Source organism: Rhopilema esculentum, chromosome 3, assembly GCF_057945365.1.
Source record: "Rhopilema esculentum isolate cy_ngs chromosome 3, ASM5794536v1, whole genome shotgun sequence".
Lineage (NCBI taxonomy): Eukaryota > Metazoa > Cnidaria > Scyphozoa > Rhizostomeae > Rhizostomatidae > Rhopilema > Rhopilema esculentum.
Window position 1 is genome coordinate 517558 of NC_142817.1, and position 16662 is coordinate 534219.

Below are 16662 nucleotides of genomic sequence, written 5' to 3' on the forward strand. Positions count from 1 at the left end.
CAGTATGTCGCGCTGTTCATTGGTTTATTGTTTGCTGAATTTGGAGGGTCCTCGAAATTAGAGAAACGTAACAAATTAGTATTTAAATGATCAATAGGAAGTAAAAGACCCCTTTAATAGGAAATAAAAACTCGCTGAATTAGAAATTTAATTTTTCGTTTCTGTAAACCAATGAACGGTACGACATACTGCCTTTAATCTTGATTCTTCAAGATATGCATCTCCCTCTTTGGTGCCATATTATGAGATTTTGGCAGTTCTGTCTCTTTAACCATTTTCTAGGATCCATCCAGCTAGGCTATTGATCCACAGTATTATCTGCCTTCCCCTGCTTCTCTTCACCTCTATCTGTCCAGTTGGTGCCAAGTTATCAAGTCCCTATTTCCGAAGCACATGCCCCAAGAAGCGCATCTGTCTCATTCTGGTGTCCTTAAATAAGCCTTCTATTTACACCGGCTCTTGCGAGAACTTCTTCGTTGCTCGCCTTGTCTGTCCACGGTATTCTCATTATCTTCCTTAAGAACTACACCTTAGAGCTCAAGATATGCATGCAGAGCTCTAAAAATGTCAATTAATGATGCAGATTCCGGTGTTTTGAATTGGGTCAGTATTGCCTGTTCCCTGATGACCCTTTATGGAATACTTTGAACCGATAATTCTTCTACCGTGAAATCGAAAGTGTCTTCCAAGTTTAGGTTAAAAGTTATGGAGAATTTAAATGAGCAAATTAATCTTAATAATGAGCTTTGTACATATGCATCTTTCAAAACTGTTTACAAGTTTAAGTATTACTTAGACTTGTTACCTAGCAAAAATAAAAGGGCATACTTTGCAAAACTACGTCTCAATGCTCACAACCTCAGGATCGAAACAGGTAGATACGGAAGATACGTATTCCTAGGACTGACAGAAAATGTCGGTACTATCGATATAACTGCTGGGAGGACGCAATTCATTTTTTATTAGTTTGTCCAATTTACGAGACTGTCAGGAATCCTATGCTATCTATGACTTATTTGAAATTTCTCAGAATCTCATCCCTTGGTCTGTGTGATAAGTTTATCTTGTTATTGGGTAAAGAAGACATGGATTGTCTTATATCGATAGTGTCGAGCGTTTGACGGGGCTTTAGACAATAAGGAAAAGACTTGGTTCTTCAAGGAAGTGGAAACTGGATACTCTGCAGTATTTAAAAGGAAATTTATTCCGAATATGGTATTTACTGTAGCCAATCAGAATCACTTATGCCGTCCTGTCACTCAAGTTGTATGACAATGGTAGATATCTCACCAAAATCAAAGTCCAACTAAACTTTCTAACAAACTTTCCATCCTAATTTGAAGCTCACCAGGAAGACTAGAAATTGTTTTGAAGCTGTTAAAGAAAGATTTACTGGTTTCAAGACACTTGATCATTGCTACTCAGAAAAATTCCATAACTGGTCGAAGCATTCTACTTCGCCATCTTGGTTGCATTTCTTGCTGGCAAATGGACTAACAAAGTTTGGGAATTGAAGGGTAGAAAAAATCGTAAGTTTTCTAAAAATGATTATTTTGTTTACAACTAGATTTCATTGTGATTTCGAACGCCTTGTTTGCATTAAAGCTGCTGCCTTTGAGCTTAGTTGGAGACCCTGGAAGCTATGCAAGCCTAATTTGCCGGTCAATCGGGTTTCAAATAGAGCTGAGGATGTCAACTCAGGCCAGAAATGATCAACTATTCCTTGCAAAACGGTCGAGTAGAAAGAAGAGATCAAAATCAATCGTAGAAGAGATCGAGTCTTTCAATTTCCCACATCTCTTTTTATAAAAGAAGCTGTATATGCCCGCGGATTCAAAATCTGGCTTTGGGCACCCTACAAGATGCAAAGTGCTTCTTAGAAACCAACTTGACAAGCCACAGGTGGGCCGTATGAAAACGCTGCAGGTAGAAACTGGAGTTTCAAAAAGTATAGGTTGTTATTTAGGAAGTCAAAATTGCAACATGTAAACTCTAAATCGATCTATAACATATATCTTTAGACACAATCTTTATTTATCAGGATGATATATTCAGATTTATTTTTTTATGGAATTATCTTTTTTTACTGCACTAGCCTATCCCCAGCATTTTGACACACAAGCAAAACCATGATATGGATAAGGTTAGGTTTTGGGTACGGATTTGCGTCTCGATTGATTGATGTGGCATCCCTCATGGGCTCCGACACAAGTTGGAAAGTGGAGGGGGCGGGCCAAGAAAAAATTTAACACCTCAAAAGAAAAGATTTTGTGTATAATCCTATTAATTTGGGGAAAAATGGGGGGGGGCATGGCACTTTTAGAGCATTTGGGATAATAGCCTGTACTAAAATAAAAGTAATGTGCAATGCTAATGGTTCAGTTATATGAATTATGATTATCAAATTTGATTTCGAGAATCCATGTTTTATGCACAAGATTTAGCTACATTAGTCAAAATAATCAACAAATCTTTCCAAAACTTTCATTTGATTATTTGTTACGGTTCCTTGTTAAATATCTATTACACTTGATGAAGTTCACGTTTATATGAAAATTTAATCTCTATCCTTTCAAATATTATTGGAGTTAATTATTAAAACATTTATCTAATGTATATGATGGTTATCTAATGAAATGGCTTTATGTGTCGCGAAAGCAATTTGATTCTTATAAAAGGGATACACCAACCTATTTGCTCTGTTTTCTTTTTTAAATAGCTCAATAATTATTTAAAATCACATATCACGGAATACATTACTTACAGGAAATTTCTCTACAACCCTACCAGGAATTTTCCCAGAGTTGCAAAGGGCTATGTTTACCCCAGGCCTTTAGACAAAAGATAAAAAGAATGGTTTTGTGAATTTTTTAAATACATTAGCTAAATACAAAGATTTTAAGAAAAAGATAAGAAAAAAATGAAGATACAAAATCTATTTCTCATACCATGCTATGCTAAGATATCGCTTTGACTCTTTTTCCTTGACTCTCGTTTATAACATATAAGCACTGCTGTTCCCTGAACTTCTATATATAAGAAAAACAATACCTCGAATGTTTTGCAAGCTATTAACCCTTCCTTGGATTGTCTATTCATCACTGTTGTCGGTTCGGTGTGTGTTCTTGTCACTGACGTAGCAAGGGTTGAAAGATTGGAGGGGCATGTTAGAGGCCGACAGCAGGGGGTCCGTTTCGTGGCCACACCCTTTATAATCTGGGAACACGCCCCATTTTGTATATGTGTTTTAAATGATCTGTTTACAAACTTTCAACTTGGCCATTACCCTCCGTTGTTCTCCGTTGTCTTTATTCCCGACATCAGAGCAGCGAGAAACTGTTAATCTCGTATCCACCGTGAGAAAGGAAATATCAAATATCCCACTACACTCATTTTTTTATAAGAAACTGGATATAAGAAAGGAGTACTGGACAGTCAGAAAAAATTGAGAAACTTCAGTACTCGAAGCAAAAATATTAAGAGACTATTAAATCATGATAAAACTGAGAACAACGAAATTTTGTAAAATCCAAGAACAAGATTGCCCTGTTGGCCTAGAACTTAAGACACAAGAGATACAAATATACTTCCCACATCTAAATACAGCATCGGAACGGAAGCGAATCTCTTGACGTGATAAAAAAAGGCCCCGAATATTTCATAACATCGTTCATGACATCATAATTAAGAAACTCTTAAGAAACAATGAGTATTGAAATTTCCAGAACATTAAAAAAATTGGAGTACTCAACATCGACCTTTGTTTTTTATAAAAAAATGAGAGCATCTCATTTGCAACCAAAAAAACAAAAAACCAGCAAGCCAAACTTATTTGACATCCTACAAAAATGTGCTGTGTTGCACTAAAAAGAGTTATTGTTCATATTTCTTTTATTAGACTATACGTATTTACATAAGGGTGAACAGATTTGTTTTCAGAAAGGCGGAACTGGACAAACCGCACTATTGAAAAAGGCCATTGTTACTGAATAAATGTGGCATTAACAGTAGCCAATCAGAATCATTTAGATTCACTTGTCACTCAAGTTATTTGACAGCGGTAATATAACTGACAAACCCACCTTTGAAACAAACTTTCCAAGCAAACTTCACTCTCACCTGGTTACCAGGAAAAGTGTAAATGTTTTGAAAGCCGTCAAGGACAGATTTACTGGTTTAAAGACATTTGATTTCATCATTGGTTCTCAGGAAGGGCGAATAGCCGGTCGAAGCATTCATTCGCCATTTTAGTTGCAATTGCTTGCTGGCAAACTGGTCTTCTGTTTCTTTGCAATGGACTAACAACGTGTTTGAAGTGAATCGCAGAAAGATCCGTAAGTTTGCCAACAACAGTTTGTTTTCACCTAGATTTCAGTGTAATGTCAAACGCCTTGTTTACAATCTAAAATAAAGCTACCTACTTTGCTTCAGAGTTGGACGGCGCCCCGGTTAACTTACAAGGCGAGTTGGTGGGTTAAAAAGAGAGCTGAGTAGGTCGAATCAAGGCAAAAAAATCAAAGTTTCCTTACAAAATGGTCGAGAAGGCAGGCAGAGTTGAAAAGCAATTTTACAGATGAAAATGTTTATATGTCCTCAGGCTCGAAATCTGATTTTGGGCACCCTGCAAGATACAAAATGCTTCTTAGAAACCAACTTGATTAGCAACAGGCGGCCCAAACGAAAAAGACGGCTAGTAGAAGCTGACGTTTAATTATTTAAGAGAACGAAAGTACAAAAAGTAAAATCTTAATTTATCTGCAAATATTTGTCTTTGCTCTAGTCACTGCCATTATTCATCAGGATGATTTACTTTAATTTCTATTTTTATCAATCTCTAGCAAAGTGCTTATTCCTATCTTTTTGTTCTCTCACATCGAATATCGAATGAAATTGAAATTTTTTGAAAATATAATCTAGCTTTGGACAAGCTGCTTTGTTAGTCGAACAAGAATTGCAATACAAATCTTTCCCTTTCTACAAAAAGTCCAAACAAGAAAAGATGCGAGGCTTATTGCAATTATTTTATTATCAATCGCTCTGAGGAGTTTATATTCAATTACTCCTTGAGATTGATAATTTTCTGCAATTACTGTCAAAGGCCTCAGCAGCATTTAGAATCGAGATATGATAATTTACGAGTTGCTAGTTGCGAGTTGCCAGTTTCTGCTTTTTGCTAAGATGTTTCCAGCTCCTAGTCTTCCAAACGTTATGTAACAGATTCCCCTGCGTTCATGCCAGTCAGCCCTCATCTGATCCTCATCATTTAGACATCCATTGAAAAGTCTCAAAAAACGGAGTTTGAGTCTGGCAAGAATTTTGAAATTTTGAAGCTCTAAAATGAGGGTATATCAAACGTTTAAGTTGTTTATTTAAAAACTTAAGGAAATATCAAAATGTTTTACTTGTTTATTTAATGTAGGCCTTTCCCATAGAATGTGTAAAGCCTTTTATTTTTAGTTGATTATAGGTGCTTGCTGTATCTAAAACTACGAAACAATTATCATTGCAAGACGTCCTACATTTATCAAAACTCTTAAGATGTTTAAAGATGTAGGGGTTTTTTATCAGTATACAGATGCTCACACACGCGAGTGGACAAATGTCGGCTTGTCTCATCAACATAAATTTGTTTAGTCTCAACAATATAATTGATTAATCATTTCCAACATATAATCAGATTATATAGAAAGCAAATAAAGTTCTTAAACAAATATTTCAACTTCTTACCATTCCGCAGACAGCCTCCATTTTGAATGTTGCTAGAAGAAAAACAGGCGCGTGGACGCGGAAAGTGGCCTGGGGGAAGCTCTTGGAGCAGGGAACGGTCGAAGCTCAATGGATATCTTTTGCAAAAAACGCTTTCATGTCCAAGGACAACATATTTTTAGTAACTGAATTTCTTTGCGCACAATGAGGTATAACTGTTATACTTTGGGGTAAAAAGAATGAACTGACATGATGAAAAACCAACTCGCAACTGACAACTCGCAACTGACAACTCGCAACTGACAACTCGCAACTGACAACTCGCAACTGGCAACTCGCAACTGACAACTCGCAACTGACAACTCGCAACTGACAACTCGCAACTGACAACTCGCAACTGGCAACTCACAACTCGCAAAATATAATCCCTCTTTAGAATCGATATGTAACATTTAAAGTTTAAGCAGCACAGGCTGTCAAAAATCGGCGCGCACTTCAACATTTTGCCTTATTTTGCTAGAAACACATACCAAAGTATACATTGATAGGGGAGCAAAATTGTTTTGTTGTACATAAATCACTGAAGCACTTCTCCTTCAAAAGAAGATTTCTTCCCACAACTAGCCTAATATCAAGATATAGTCGAAAAGTTACGAGAACGGTCAGCGACAATTTGATAATTGCTATTGCTTACAACAATCAGCGACAAAGCTACCTGTTCGGCTTGAGGATTTTTGTAAGCGCAAGTTCTCTCTTCTCTTCTCCTCTCCATTCTCCCGCAAAGATCTATATTCTCAACGCTCCACTCGACGCTCTGGAGCCCAGGGTAGCTGGCGGATCAAACAGAAACATTTTTGGCGTAATCAATACCTATGGCGTGCAAAAACGAACTTTCCCGCATGGATAGCTGTCAACGAAGAGCGCACGCCAGTGCCTAAAATAAGAAATTTTTACATATCCACATTTTTTATAGAAATTGGGCTTGGTACTTTGCTGGGATGGGCAAAATGGGCGTTGCAAATACAGAAACTGCCACCATAGTGCTAATAGCATATTTTAATTTGGCAAAATCCTAAATGAATGAAGTATAAGTAACAAAAGCTGCTTTTTTATGATATATGGATTGGGTTAGCAAGAAATTTAGCAACATGTTTTAACTTGTCAGCTAAAAGTTATCGAAAAGAAACCCTTTTACACGGTTTGTTCGAATCTCCAACAAAGTTATTTTTTATTTCCTTTCACCTTCAAAAACCTTCTTAAATCAAATCTTGCTTCCCAGACATTAAGTGTTTTTGGTTTTTGGAGCCATATCTTTGAAGCTGTTCACGGAACTCGAAACTTGCAAGATCAAGCATATTTATTGCAAAATTCACATATTTGTTAAGTGTTGCTAGAGCTATGTTGCTTTACCCACCTGTTACTATCTTATTGTAGGTGGGAATCAGCCTCTCTACATCGGCAGAATTAGGGTTTGCTGCAAGAATCTGAGCCTCTGTCTCGCCTGGTAGAATGCCGCTGAGAACAAGTCTCAGACCTCTGTGATCTCAGTCATTTATTTCTCAAACTTCAATGCATGATTGAATGAAATCTTGCTAAATTTTTGTCGAGGACAAAAGCCAAGTGAAAAATAAGCTTTCTTGAATCTCTTTTTGCTTATAGAAAGTTTTTAATTGCATTCAGCCCGTCAAATTCTTTGTCATCAAATCTTTGCTTCGAAAAGGTTTGATACTAATGATAACCTAGTTATGGATGGCAAATTATCTTCTCTTTCGCTGATTTATAAATTGTGGTTGTCTCTTCTCTTTTATTTTTCGCGTAGTTTGAAACCATGATATTTACTCCCATCTTGTTTGTAGCACAGACAACACGCACCAGCCCAAAATAGAGAAAAAATCCAGAGGGGGAGTGGCTGAAAAGGGAGTGGCTGGAATGGAGCTAGGGAGCTTGCCAAATTGAAAACGAACAAAAGGGTTCCCATTCAAGAAAAACTGTTTCTGAAGGGTTCGTTAACGTAAAATTTCAAAAAAATTCTAGCCTTCTATTGCAAAAAAGGTTGGGGGTAGTTATAGTCCCTGATTTGTAACATTCCCAATTAAATGTTCCTCCCAGCTACCACCGACAGGCTTTTCATCGTCCAGCTGAAGTAGCCTTTAGACAAATCTTTTAAACGTTTCTCCAATTTAAAAAAACCTTAGCCTAATTGCTTTGCAACTTTTTCGGAAATCTACCGAAAGATATCATATAAAACTCAAAATACACTACGAGCAGGAAATCATAATATCGCAGATTTCCAAAAATACTTCAGGCTCGATGTCTTTTTTAAGCAAGTCATCAATGCATACTTATTTGAGAAGATATTGAAGCTGCATACTGAGTCCATTTTACTTCAAAACAGCACGACAATCTCATAAAGTGCAATTGATTTTCCTCCGCAAGTACTGAAGCTTCGAGTTCCGAAGTTTCTTAATTTTTTTCTGGTCCATTGCTCATTTCTTATAGCAATGGTGAAGACCTTGTCTTTTATTCGTATAAAAATGAGTGCAATACATAAGGCTGGGATTGGGCATTCTCTTCGCGTTGAAAAAACTTTTCTTATTCTATCTTAGGCGTTTCGATTGGTATTTCATGCTCCTCCACAACTCCACAAAATGAGTCAGATCCATGCTTGTTTTAGGCCCTGGCGCATGCTGCTTGCTTCTGATATTCATAGCTTCTCCTTGTGGATTGGTCTCAATCTCCTGATAACTCGTGACACTAAATATAATGATACGAAAAATACTTATTAAGTTTAGGCGTTAATGGGTCAAACCGAAAAGTAAATAACATTAGATAACGGTTAGTAGGTCATTTCATAAGATCCCAGGGGTTGCCGACCTCCAAACCTTTTTCAGAGCGGTATCAAGCTCCTGAGCCTCCTAAGTCTACACTTATATGTAACCACATAACCTACAGAAAATTGCACTTCTCTAGAAAGCGAATTTCTGCCAAATATTTATGCCATTTTACAAACATGCATTGCCTTTTGAATTTTAACTCGCCCTTGTGCGGTTTTCAAGGGAAAGAGAAAAGACTCCTCTGAAACCAGTGACGCCGTGGAAGGAGACTCATAGGGGCTTAGCCCCTTTGTTGAAATTCACAGAGATTTTGGAAACAGTGAGCAATTTCTTATCAGTCTTTTGTGTCATCGAAAAGGTTGAATGATTTCTACATACGCCATTTTTGTCCTGGATGGTAGTTGATAGCTTCACTCTCCCCGATTCAATTATTGTCAAAACCTGCTTTATCCTTGCGTTAAATCCAGATTTAATACAATAGTTTTGAATGGTATAAAAATGATTTTTCCTTTTGTTTCACAGACTATGGAAATAAGTGCAGACGGAGAAAATTTTTTTCGAATGCAGAAAGTGATTCATGACGAAATTCCTAAACAGCTGAGAGAATTTTTCATCAAGAAATGGGAAAATAAGGGATACAGGTTATGGGAAGATTCACTCGACAATGGAGACGACCTATCGAAAAAAATATCTGCAAAAGCTAGAATTAAAGGTAAAGATATGGAAAGGCTAATCAATGCTGGAAATAGTAAGAAATGGGACACAGGATGTCTTGTTTTTGCAATCTACAACGCTGGTCTTGACATTGCCACTGAAAAACCCCACATAGAGAAGCTGCGTAACTTCAGGAACAGTATCAGCCACCTTCCGGAAGCAAAATTGTCTCAAACAGATACCAATCGTTATTTCAAGGATGTTATGGATGTTTACAAAAAATTAAAATGGCCTACAAAAGCCATTGAAATTATAGAAAAGGAAAAGATAAAAACGGAGGAGATGAAACGCCTTGAACGAAAGCTTCTGGCAGAGAAAAAGGCGGGTGAGTGAACTAGGTTTTTCCTTTTTTAGCTTCTTTTACTGACAACATAATATTTGAGCCACGGTTCTAATAATGGCTTATTTTACATTCATAGATATCTTTAGTGAAATTCGCGATCAGTCGTAGTTCTTGAACCAACCCATAATATTCCTAGAAGTTTTATTTTTTTAAAGTGCCACTGAATTGAAAAAATGAAAATTTTTTTATTGTTGATTCTGGTAGACTAATCATCGCTGATTTCGAGAAAAAGTTTAGTTTTTTAATTTGGAGCCCACAAATAGGGGTTTCTGGGGCTCTTTTGCGAGTAGGTCGTGCGAAAAGAGGCTAGGGCGAGTGACGCATTCAGATTTATATAGTCAATTCAGCCATAGTGAGGGCCGTAAGAAGATAAAAAGTTACAAATTGTGTAAAACATGATACAAGCATGAAACCTGATAGAGATAGGCAGTTTGATACGCTGAAAAAGATGGGGTGTGAATAGACGCTGACAAATATCCCCTTGTGCTATTTATAGAGTGGGGTACTAGGTTCCAAACCTCTAAGCAGTAATTGACATAATTTAGCCATTAGATCGCGATACCAGCTTGGAACTTGGTAGTAAAAGGCAGTTTGATACGCCAAAAAAGATAGGAAGCGAATAGACGCTGAAAAATACCACTTATGCTATCTATAGACTGGGGTACCAGGTCCCAGACCTCTAAGGAGTGATGGTCATAATTTAACTTTTAGATCGCGACATCAGCATGGAACTTTGTAGAGATGAGCAGTTTGATACGCTGAAAAGGATAGGATGCGAATAGACGCCGAAAAATTTCCCTTGTGCTATTTATAGACTGGGATACTAGATTCCAAACCTCTTAGCAGTAATTGTCACAATTTAACCATTAGATTGTGATACCAGCATGAAACTTGATAGAGATAGGCAGTTTGATACGCCAAAAAGATGGGGTATGAATAGAAGCTTAAAAATATTCCACCGTGCTACTTATGGACTTTTAATCAATTCCATTTAAAATGAACTTCTTCACTTTTTGAGGTCCCCTGACCACGAGGTTCTGGGGCAACTTATCCCATCTTGACGGCCCTGGCAATAACTGATGCTTTGACAGTGGCAACGCAAGTTGGAAAGTGGGAAAAGCGCCGAAAAATGTGCAATTTGTGTGGTTCTATAATAGATCAACTTTTTCCCTTGATCAGTTTGCTCACTTTTATTCATAATTTGTAAAGCTGTTCGTAAAAGCATTCTTATTCGACACGCTCAATAATTCACAAAAGGTAAATGATCGGCATGAAGTCTTGGTAAAAACTGCACGCAAAAAGTTTGCTTATTTCGTATGGGCTCGAATTTTTCGTAAGATAATACCTTGCACATGTCTTGTAGTTAGATAGCTAGTGATATTTAGAGCACAAGTATCGCACTATTTCCATCAACTTCACGTTTTTTTTTGGTTTTTTATCGCACTCGAAATACAGTCTTCAGTACTGAAGCCCGCATCACTTCCGCGACTTATAAACGTTAATGCGTCACACATTCCTGAAATTCCTCACAGACCGCGCACAAACTTTCGCACAAAAAGTCTTGAAAATCGCAACTTTGAAGCGTTGTAGCTTCAAAACACTTCAAAATTCCGAAAAGCGAACTTCAGCATCGGATTCAGGAGCACCGACTTGACTTATAACATCAATAAAAAAAATTTTGATTTTTCCAGTTCAGTGACACTTTAAAAATCTCTGACCCAGAACCTTCTCTTCTTTCTCTTTCGATCTTTTTTACCTTTTCTCTTCTCTGTATACATTTTCTCAAGATATATACAACGCTCATCATTGCAAGGATTTTTTTTTATTCTTGTGAACAGCGATTTAGAAAACACGATAAACGCGTCAGTGAGTACATGAATTAATCTTGATAATCGTAATCGTGGTAATCTTGATAATCGTAAAGTGAGTACCACCTAACAGACTTACAGACTTAAGTGCTTCCGTCAGCAGCTTTGCTATGCTATCAAATCAGTTTGGAGAAATAGGCACGATAATTCTAGGCTAGATCAAATGACCGGAATATTGATCAAAACTAATTTCAACATTTTTAATGATTTTCTACACGTCCGAGTGGAGTTCTGTAGAATAGATTATATATTACCTATATTAAGAGGGCCTAAGAGACCCCTTTCTGACCAATAGGGTAGATTTAGGTATAAGTAATCGCTTTTTCTCATATTAATTCACCGTTTGGATTTGTTTTCGTAATTGTATGCAGTTTATGGTTAAGATACAAGCGCTCCTGCCTTATGTCTACAAGCTTTTGCATTTCTGTCATTGCAGCCCTTAGAGAAAATCAAGAAGACTTACGTACTCTTCCTATGGAAATACCCAACTTCACTGGAAGGGACAAGGAAATGGAAGATTTGGCTTTAAAACTAAGTCCACAAGAGGAGGCTTCTCAGAAATACTTTCATGTCATCAAGGGTGGACCGTGCTGTGGGAAAACATCATTGGCTATCATGCTTGGGCACAAAATGTTCGAAGAAGGTTATAACTACGTAATCTGGGTAAATATGAGAGATTTGACTAGCACAGAAATTCCGAAAATAAGCGACGTCGCGCTGAAGATTTTACAAGAGTTTGGTATCGATACCAGTGAAATGAAAAGTGACGTTGTTTCATGTCTAAACCAGAAATTAGAAAGTATCACTGCAACCAAAAGGAGGGCATTGTTGATTTTTGATAATGCAGATAACCTGTTGCAATCAAGTGACGACTCCAACTCGCTGTTCGAATTGAAGAGGCTGATAAACAATAATTCTCGAGGAAAGATTCGTGCCATTTTTACAGCAAGATACTGTCAGGTTTTGGAGGATGAGTTAGACAAGATAGAGCTGAAAACCCTAAGCGATGAAAGCAGCAAGAGATTTCTTAATGCTGAACTCTGCAATCACAAGATTGAACACAAAGAAGATATTGTTTCCAAGCTCGCAGAAATTTGCCAAGGCTTGCCACACGCTTTAAAAATAACTGTTTCAGCGGTCAAGCAGTTTGAAGAAACGGATATTCTGAAAGATTACCTAGATGATTTAAAACAGAACCCAATTGACACCATATCTGAAGATAACACAAATTTTGAACGATTGTTTTTGACATCATTCAAATACTTAAGTGAAGCACAGCAAGAACTGTTGCGAATGCTGGCTGTCTTTCCAACCGGATTTAAATATGCGGCTGTCAAAATGCTTGCTAAGTCTGTGAACGCAAAAGCAAGGCTTCTAAACTCGTTGAGCCTGCATGGTTTAGTAACAAGGGATTATCAAGAAGAATACATCATGCACCCATTTCTTGGAGAAATTGTGAGGAAGAATAAATGGGATCCCGAAAAGAAAGAGCAATATGAAAGAGAATATTATTCTCTTTTTGTGACGCGTTTGTTTGAACTTGCCCGTGACTCTCTCAACAAAGATAATTACTGTTCTTGCCTCCAGGACTTCATGCAACACAAGAACAATTTTCAGTTTGTAATCGAGAGGATTGGGAATGGCTTTGAGGGTGACTTGCAAAAGGTAAATCTTATTGGTAAGCTGGTAGAAAGACCATCTCCAGATTACATATCGTCCCTTTTGTTTTTGATTGATCTCATCCCACCGACGCTGGTGACAAAATTTTTTGATGGTTGCGAAAAGTATGCCCATGAAAATCTCAGACCAGTTATTCGGTGTTGCTCCTATGACGTCAGTATGAAGTACTACCAGCACACAAAAATTATTCCTCCTGATGTAGATGAGCTTGACGAATATGGTCGTGCGCTTTTGGACAAGCGAACAATCAGCACTACCATTCAAGAAATACCATTTGTAGATTACACGGAGAAGAAATTTCACGCTGATCGTAAATACATAGACGAAGTGATAGAGAGAATAAAAAAATTGGAAAATCATCTAATGCGGGCATACTTTGAACACAAATTGTTGAAGTTAAAATCAAGAATATATAAGAAAGCTGACTCAAATTTAAGTAAAGTGAGTGAAGTTGCAAAGTTGCACGAAGAATCGATTAAGATCTGCGAGGAAAATTTTGGAAACAATTGGCTGACTATTGATTGCCACGACCAGCTAGCTAAAAGCTACTGGAAATATAACGAAAACGAAAAAGCCCTTAAAGCCTTTGTGAAAGCCGAACAAATTGGCAAAGAGATGAAAGTAACAGGAAACAAAAAGTTTACATCAATAAGTTTGGACAAAGGAAGGTTTTTGATAGAATCAAATTTTCAAGAAAAGAGGCAGGAAGGAGTATCCATGATTGAGGAAGTTTTAAAATCTTGTATCGAAGTAACAGATATAAAATTCTGGTGCCTGGCTTTGCGGTCACTTACAAGTTTTGACTCTTCACGTTACGGCAAAATGGTCATGGAGAGGTTTTTTAGCAATGAAGTGGCAGTTCATCCATTATTGACATTAATATCGTATAAATTTCACACTGAAATGGAATCGCTGAGCAATGAAGTAGATGAAAGCATCGGATTTCAAAAAGGAGAGAAAATTGTCGATGACCTTCGTGAGGCGAGGAACCACTTAGAGAAGAAGTTTAAAGAACACAACTTGAAAGAAGATTCTCTTGAGAAGGACGGAGTCGCAAGAACAATGGTCATTTTTCTTTACAAATGGAACGTTTACCTCGCATTAAAATGCAGACCTTTGCTAACAATTAGTGAACGGCAGAAATTCGCTGAGGAGGCTATTGGAATTGGAGAAAAATACAAGTGCATTGGGGATCACAATACATATTGGCTGAAGATAACAGCAAAAGGCAATGCCGACGGTGTAGATGAATCGTTGTTGCAAAGAAAAGACTACCTCGAGTTTATTAGCAAGAATATGAATGAAAGAGGTATGAATATGGAGTTGAAGGACAGATACACAAGTCTTCTGAACGATTCATCAAGCGATCAAAGACTGTGGTCAATGATAGTGAAGAGCCTATCCAAGGACGATCCGACAATATATGAAGAGGTTACCCAATATCTGCTGAATCAAACAGAGCCCTCTGAGGATTTATTAAGGCTTGCCAAGTCGAAGTTCTTCTTCGAATTAGACATCATCAAAACTGAAAATGATGAAGCTGAAATCATCCGTAAATCAAAACAAGCTATACATGATCTGGAGATTGCAACTGACCACCTCATTTATGTGCAAAAGCATCATGGTGTGATTAAGGACTGCATTCAAAAAGCGGTAGGAGACTGGAGCAAGCTTCTTGCTTTGAAAACAGGTCACGTCCTTATCAAAGATCATTGCCGCCCTCATGCCAAGAGAGCACTCGAGGTATCGGAGAGATTTCCCGAAATTATAAACGAAAAAGATAAGAAAAGCCTGGAAAGGATTGTATATGATCGCAAGTTCTTGTCGGATGCTGAGCAAGACAGGGAAAGGAAAATCACAATGTTTGCGAAGCGATCAAGCTTTATCAGGAAGCATGAAGGCCAAGATGAGCTTGAGAGAAAATACAATCAGTTTTTGTTTGATTGTAAAAGCTACCCCAGGGTCCTCATTAACATGGTAAGATTCGTTATCAAGAACAACCATGTGCCGCCATTTAAATATATGGAATACATACGTTTTCTCGAGGATTGCTTCGAAAGTCAATCAGCAATCAAAACCTGGGACTACCAATTTATAATTGAAATCTTGCCCATTATTCTCTCTTGTCAAGAGTCATACTTGGAATCCATTGTTTTTGCCAAGAAGATCTACAGCAACCTAGCTGATAAAAGGGCCAGTTTCAGTCTTACGATGAAGAAGAAACTCGAATTTCAGTTTCTCGTTATTTTGTGTTTAGAGGTTGACCCCCTAATGCTTTCTAGTTGGGACAGAAGGCAATTTGTTTCTAAAGCATTACAATTGCTACGAGATGGTAGATTTCCTGTTTGTGAAGACGAAAATTATCACCAAATGTACATGGATTTACTCAATAACATTGATTGAACCGGTGAAAATACTGACAGAACTCTTTTTTAAGTTAGATTGTAAACTGCCAGTATAAATCAACTCCTTAAAAGAATATCTCGATGTTCGAAATATACATTGGAAATTAACATTGATTTAAAAGATCTAACGAGAAACTCTTTGCAAGTAGAAAAAAGAAATAAACAATCACTTTTTGGAAAACAAACCTAAAGGCTGCGCATAGAAATTTCATAATTTTATATTGTGGATATATGAGCAGTTTCAGATTATCTGAACGTAAAGGTATATAGGTGACAGCTTAGCGTCGTTGTAACTCATCCTGCATTATCCGATAATACAATGTAGTAAGGAAATAAGGAAATGGTAATATAGTTTTAAAGGTAATAGATATAGTTTTAGAGGGATTATGAGAGAGAGAGGTATCTCAACAAATTGCCTATCATGAAGCTACGAAATTTTCAACTATTGGGCCATGAAGAAATTCCACAACAATATAAAGTAAGAAAGGCTTATAGCAAAACGTTTTCCGCTTATAGTTGCTCTTGACGCCGAGCTCATTTCTTTGCGCAGCTCTACTTGTGGGCCAAAGAGTTAGTTTTTAGTGTAGTATTTAGTTGAAGTATCAGTTGATTTTACCAGTTGCCATTAGTAGAGAGTTAATGCGAGAGGCATTATCTTGCTGGTGATTCTTTCAAACAAGATGTACTCGGCAATGGAATAACTTAGCTTAGAAAATCAGAACTGCCACTTTTAATCAGTTTTTATTACTATAATTGCATTGTATTAGATGGGGGGATGCATTTTGAAGAAAAGGGGTCTGGGCTCTCTTCTCGTTAGCCTATCTGCGAAAGGGGGAGAGTTCCTCTCTTAAGAACTTCACTTTAATGTTAATTTGTATCCTTATATCATTATAGTAGTGGATGACTTTTGTAATTGATTGAGTGTGTGCTGCACATGAAACATGCCTGTCAGACGTTGAAGTATACTTTATATAAGCTTGATTTTAACATAATAACCTTTTGTAAGAGGCCAAGAAAAAGAGAGGTAACTGCATGAAATCAATGTAATAATTGTGCAAAAGGTAAATACTTTTCATCGACAGTACTTAGTTATTTCTGAAAAATGTATTTTC

At 37.2% G+C, this 16662-nt stretch overlaps 1 protein-coding gene across 3 annotated transcripts; it reads left to right on the plus strand.

The window, feature by feature from the left end:
• The first annotated feature begins 1301 nt into the window (after positions 1–1301).
• LOC135692476 (uncharacterized) lies at positions 1302–16653 on the plus strand. 3 transcript variants are annotated; one of them, XM_065210607.2, is made up of 4 exons: positions 1302–1529; positions 7563–7707; positions 9063–9579; positions 11902–16653. In XM_065210607.2, the coding sequence occupies exons 3-4, from the start codon at positions 9066–9068 to the stop codon at positions 15546–15548; spliced, it is 4161 nt and encodes a 1386-aa protein (XP_065066679.2). In that variant the 5' UTR covers positions 1302–1529; positions 7563–7707; positions 9063–9065; the 3' UTR covers positions 15549–16653. The 3 variants fall into 3 exon arrangements, with proteins under 3 accessions (XP_065066679.2, XP_065066677.2, XP_065066678.2); XM_065210605.2 differs by lacking the exon at positions 7563–7707; XM_065210606.2 differs by lacking the exons at positions 1302–1529; positions 7563–7707 and adding an exon at positions 1554–4334.
• The last annotated feature ends 9 nt before the right edge of the window (positions 16654–16662 follow it).

Coding starts and splice junctions, on each gene's coding strand:
- LOC135692476 (XM_065210607.2), top strand. CDS start 9,066: ATGGAAATAAGTGCAGACGGAGAAAATTTTTTTCGAATGCAGAAAGTG. Junction 9,580..11,901: donor TCTGGCAGAGAAAAAGGCGG/GTGAGTGAACTA, acceptor CTGTCATTGCAG/CCCTTAGAGAAAATCAAGAA.